At 40.2% G+C, this 5,668-nt stretch overlaps 1 protein-coding gene across 1 annotated transcript; it reads left to right on the top strand.

The window, feature by feature from the left end:
• The first annotated feature begins 3,266 nt into the window (after positions 1 to 3,266).
• On the top strand, positions 3,267 to 3,671 carry LOC120282825 (secreted RxLR effector protein 161-like). Its single transcript, XM_039289669.1, has one exon. It carries the CDS (start codon positions 3,267 to 3,269, stop codon positions 3,669 to 3,671), a length of 405 nt encoding a protein of 134 aa, XP_039145603.1.
• The last annotated feature ends 1,997 nt before the right edge of the window (positions 3,672 to 5,668 follow it).

Here is a 5,668-nt window from a genome sequence, read left to right as displayed (position 1 = left end):
GAGGCTCTGCGAAAGTGGCGCATCAAGGCCGGTAAGGCAATGTTTGTTTTGAGAACAGCTGTGGAAGATGAGTTGTTGGAGTATATCAGAGATGCTGCTACACCAAAAGTTGCATGGGACACTCTCGCCACACTATTCTCCAAGAAGAATGATGCTCGCCTCCAACTACTTGAAAGTGAGTCGATGACAATCTCGCAAGGAAGTATGACAATCACCAAGACTTTCACCAAGGTAAAATCACTATACAGATGAGATTGCACATGTCGCCCTCAAGAGAAGATCGATGAGCAGATGAATGAGGAGGATAATTATCAATGGTCTTAAACCCGAATACAAGTGGGTTTATGGTCATTGCTCGAGGTCGGGCCAACACAACCAACATTGTTGGAGTCTGGAGAATATGCTCGCCAATCAAGAAGCATTAGCTAAGCGGATGGGTCGGTGTTTCCTTGAAGCAAGAGGAGGAGGCACTCTTCAGTGGTAGGAGGAAGGGTCGATTCAACTTAAAAGCGAGACCTACAACTGAAGACAAAACAAGCCAGCAAAGGAGGCCAAAGGAAAAGACTGACTTTTCAGGGGGAGCTCGTAGTCAAAGGAGTACCAGCAATCGTCCATCCAAAGGAGGTGACAGTCGAGATGATCGCCGCTACAACTCGTGGAAAGAAGGGGCACTATGCACTAGACTGCTGGCATAAGAAGAAAGGCCAAGGAAATGCAAAGAACATCAACAAGCTTCCAAGATACCAAACATCAAGGAAGGTATGATAGTGAAGAAGAGTGGGATGTTGAGCGAGCATTTGCGATTGTCACCACCAAAGTGGAGGAGCAAGAAGAGAAAGAGGTGGTAGCTCGACAGAGAATAACAAAAGCAAAAGAAGATCAATTATGAGAATGATCGGATCATCGACTCGGGTCGCTCCAACCACATGACAGTGACATCAAGAAATTAGAGGGCCCTGAGAGGTATAAGGGGAAGCGGTGATTGTGACACTAATAATTCCAAGTCGCCCATCACCCACATTGGTAAGACACTTATCTCCCCGCGCTCAATTCGGATCAAATTAAGTTGCGGGGACGCCCTATCACGCTCCCGGATGAAGAAGAACCCGTTGTCGGGTCCCTCACAACCGACGAAAGACAAGGAAAACTATGTGGTATTTGGGCCACAAGAAGTCAAGGTATACCGTAATCTACAGGCATCAGGCACTCCAGTAATGGAAGGCCGCAAACTGGAGTCTATCTATGTGATGTCTGCAGAGTCAGCCTATGTAGACAAGACCCGGAAGAACGAGACGTCTGACCTCTGGCACGCAAGACTGGGGCATGTGAGCTATCACAAGCTAAAGTTGATGGTGGAGAAGTCAATGGTCAAAGGCCTGTCCGACATAGAAGTACGAACTGACACAATTTGCGCTGGGTGTCAATTCGGTAAGGCTCATCAACTTCCCTTCCAGCAATCTAAATTCAGAGCTAAGGAGCCTTTGGAGTTGGTGCACTCTGACGTATTTGGACCAGTTAAGCAAGCATCTATCAGTGGTGCCAAATACATGGTGACCTTTATCGATGACTTCTCAAGGTATGTATGGGTTTTCTTCATGAAAGAAAAATCTGAAGCATTCTCCAAGTTCAAGGAGTTTAAGGAGAAGGTGGAGAATGAGCTCAACAAGAAGGTACGGTGTCTTCGTACTGATAATGGAAGAGAGTATCTCTCTCAAGAGTTTAATGCCTATCTCGAAGGAGCAAAGGATTCAAGACAACCCGACCGCCCTCTAACACTCCACGACAGAAAATGGTGTTGCTCGAAAGGAAGAACCGCATATAGCGTAGATATGCGTAAGTATGCTACATGCTAAGAATGTGCCGGGGAGATTTTTGGGCTGAATGCATGAGAACGGCAGCTCACATCATCAACCGGCTTCCACAAGAGAAGATGGGCTTCCTCTCTCCATTCCAGAGACTGTGGAAGATCAAACCTACAGTAAGTCACTTCAAAGTCTTTGGATGTGTGTGTTATGTTTTTTTGTACGGATCATCTTCGTACCAAGTTCGACAAGAAGGCGGTACGATGCATCTTTGTTGGCTATGATGATGAGAGAAAAGGATGGAGATGCTGTGATCCGGCGTCTGGACGCATCTACACATCCAGGAATGTGGTCTTTGATGAAGCTTCAGCTTGGTGGCCTTCAACAAATTCAGTTCAACCAAATATGAAGGAGACTGAGCCAATAGTCGAAGAACAGTTACAAGACCAAGCTCAAGAGATACCAACAACAACTGAAGAAGACATAAGTCCAAGATCATCAAAGACCAAGAGTCCATGGAAGACAGGAGTTCATGGAGAAGCTGAAGAAGACTCTACAGAAGAAATGCCTCCACCTTTAAGAAGATCATCCAGGGTAAGACATCCCAATCCTAAGTATGCAAATGCTGCACTAATCATGGAAGTTGAAGAACCAACATCCTATCAAGAAGCAGTTAAAAGTGATAAATGGAAGAAAGCAATGGAGGAAGAGATAGCAGCTCTCAAGCAAAATCAGACGTGGGAGTTGGTGCCAAGGCCAGAAGAAATAAAACCAATCTCGTGCAAGTGGGTGTATAAGGTGAAAACTCGAGCAGATGGAACAATCGAAAGGTACAAAGCTCGACTTGTGGCACGAGGATTCTCGCAACAGTATGGAATAGACTACGATGAGACATTCAGTCCAGTAGCAAAGATAACAACGGTGCGAGTACTATTGGCATTAGCTGCAAGCAAAGGATGGAAGCTTTGGCAGATGGATGTGAAGAATGCCTTCCTACATGGAGAGCTTGATAGAGACATCTACATGGATCAACCACAAGGATTTGAGAGCAAGGCTCATCCAGAATATGTATGCAAGCTCAAGAAAGCATTATATGGCTTAAAAGCAGGGCTCCAAGAGCATGGTATGGGAAAAATTGCGAAATTTCTTGTACAAAGTGGCTACAGTGTTAACAAAGATCGATTCGAGCCTATTCGCTGCAAGCACATGGAGGCAAGATGGCTATAGTACTGGTGTATGTTGACGACCTCATCTTAACCGGAGATCTCACTGAAGAAATCCGAGTGCACAAAAGGAAAAATCTTTCAATCCGGTTCCGGATGAAGGAGCTTGGAGAATTAAAGCATTTTTACGGGGCTCGAAGTTGAGAAGACAAAGGAAGGTATGTTCCTATGTCAACAAAAGTATGCAAAGGATCTACTAGAAACATATGGGATGTTGGAGTGCAAGCCACTATCTACACCAATGGAGCCCAACATCAAGCTTCATGCAGGAGAAGGGAAAGACTTGGAAAATCCAAGGATGTATCGACAACTGGTAGGTAGTCTTATCTATCTAACCCTTACTCGTCCTGACTTGGCATATGCAGTTGGAGTAGCAAGCCGTTACATGCAAAATCCAAAGAAGCCACATTTGGAAGCAGTTCGGCCGATACTTCGATATTTAAAAGGAACTACAGGTTACGGTATTCTGTATCGTAAAGGTGAAAGATGCCAAGTAACTGGGTATTGCGACGCTGATTACGCTGGAGATTGTGACACGAGGCGATCAACTACAGGTTACATCTTTAGTTTGGGATCAGGAGCAGTGTCATGGTGCGATAGAGGCGACCCTCACCGTATCACTCTCCACCATCGAGGTCGAGTATAGAGCGGCAGCTATGGCGACTCAAGAAAGCACGTGGTTGATGCAATTCTTGAGAGATCTTCATCAACCAATTGAGCAGGGTAACACTTCATTGTGATAACAGGTCAGCAGTATGTCTAGCAGAAAATCCAATGTTTCATGCAAGGACAAAGCATATTGAGGTACACTACCACTTCCTAAGAGAAAAAAAGTGTTGCAAGGTGAGATCCACATGAAGTCGGCCTACGGAAGAGCAAGTTGTCGATATCTTTACTAAAAGTCTCAGCACAAAGAAATTTGAAGATCTACGAGCACAGTTAGGAATACTCAAGAAAGCATCAATTCAAGAAAAGTCAGTGCTGAGGGGAGTGATAAAGAAGCAGCACTTCCATTAAGCTTCATGAAGTTTCCCACCGCCATTGACTCTTCTTGAACCTTCTCACCGACTCAAGCTTACCATCCTACACAATTAATCTAGAACTCTCTGTCCACCGCCTCACACCACTATAAATAAGTGTGCTTCATTGCTTAGCAAGACAAGAAAGCTAATTGAGTGAAAAGCAAGAGTGAGAGTGAGTGTTAAGAGTGAGAGTGAGTATAGTGTGAGAAAAATTAGAGTGAGAGAAAGAGAGTGTCTTGTAAAATATTTAAAAAAAAAAAATTAAGTTTCATATATTCTCTCTCTACTCAACAGAAAACTTGAAATCATTTACCTGATGGAGGCGGCAAGCAATGCATCAAACCTTCAAAAAATCATGTCATATGCAAAGAAAGAACATTTGATTTTTTTTTTCTCCAATAATTTTTGTCACATTTATTCAAAATCAATCAATCAATCAATCTCTATAACAAGCCATTGGCACATCTGGATGGTTTTGAGTGAGTGCATTTTGAAAAAAGAATTCAACCTTCCCTTCAAGTTATCATTATATCAACACTACTTCCCTTTCTTGTCTTGTTAAAACCTCATGAAGACCTTTGACTAGGTATATGAATCTTCAAGTCAAGAGTTTTTTTTAACTAAATCTATTATTTATTTATTTATTTATTTATTATTTTTTTTGCTTTTTTATCATTGTTTCGATATTACACACATCAAATATTGTTTATATTAAAAGAGAGACAGAATAATTCATTTTTTACACACAAATTGATTTTATGAAAAAATAAATAAATTTTAATTTTGTTTTTTATATAAATTCAAATTTTAAAATTGACAATTTATGTAAATAAAGCAAAAGATTTCATTATAATTTATAAGATTAATTTACATTTTCATAAAAATTCATGTGTTCTATAATGTTTTTTAGCTAGGGTTATGTATTGGTGGCTAGGATTCTTTGAATGAATGAAGGGACATAAAAGTACATGGCTATTGTTTAAACAAGTTATTCTCAAGATGAGGAGGAAAAATAAACAACAAAGAAAGAAACACAAGAATCAAATTGGAAAATGATGATGAAAACAACAAGGATGTGGAATTGATCCAATCTCATTAGCATTAGACTTGTTCACAAAACAAGTCTTTGGAAAGCTATGTTGAATAAATTAATGGCCAATGTGGTCCTCTGTATATGCATCCTGTTTTCTTGGAAATACTACTTAGAGTGTTTACATGGAGAATTGGTGTTGAATTTCATTAATTTATGTTGTGTGATTTCATGGTGAGGTGTAAAACTTTGTTATGAATTCAAATGATCCTGGAAATTCAATGGCAGTTTTTTGACTAATATCATGATTTTATATTCTAAAAACATTTTCTTCATACTTAAAATTTTTCACCACGGGTGTGAAAAAAATTTACCTTAGTTTATAGAAAAAAGTTTTTTTTTTTTATAGTTATATTTTTATTTTAAAAAATAGATAAAATAGGTAAAACAAGAAAAGATATAGTTATTAAAAAAACTTTTTTTAAAAAAAAGCTCTAGAGACAATCAGCATTAAGAATCATTCATTTGTGGTAGCGCAATCAAAGGTGTCAAAATTGTCAAGTGTTATGAAATACATTTATGGTAGCATCA

This window comes from Dioscorea cayenensis, chromosome 18 (genome assembly GCF_009730915.1).
Source record: "Dioscorea cayenensis subsp. rotundata cultivar TDr96_F1 chromosome 18, TDr96_F1_v2_PseudoChromosome.rev07_lg8_w22 25.fasta, whole genome shotgun sequence".
NCBI classification, from domain to species: Eukaryota; Viridiplantae; Streptophyta; class Magnoliopsida; order Dioscoreales; family Dioscoreaceae; genus Dioscorea; species Dioscorea cayenensis.
Note: the sequence above shows the minus strand (reverse complement) of the source record. Positions and strands in the feature narration are given on the sequence as shown.

What these genes read in the sequence shown, in the direction of transcription:
- LOC120282825 (XM_039289669.1), top strand. Translation starts at nt 3,267, where the DNA reads ATGGAGCCCAACATCAAGCTTCATGCAGGAGAAGGGAAAGACTTGGAA.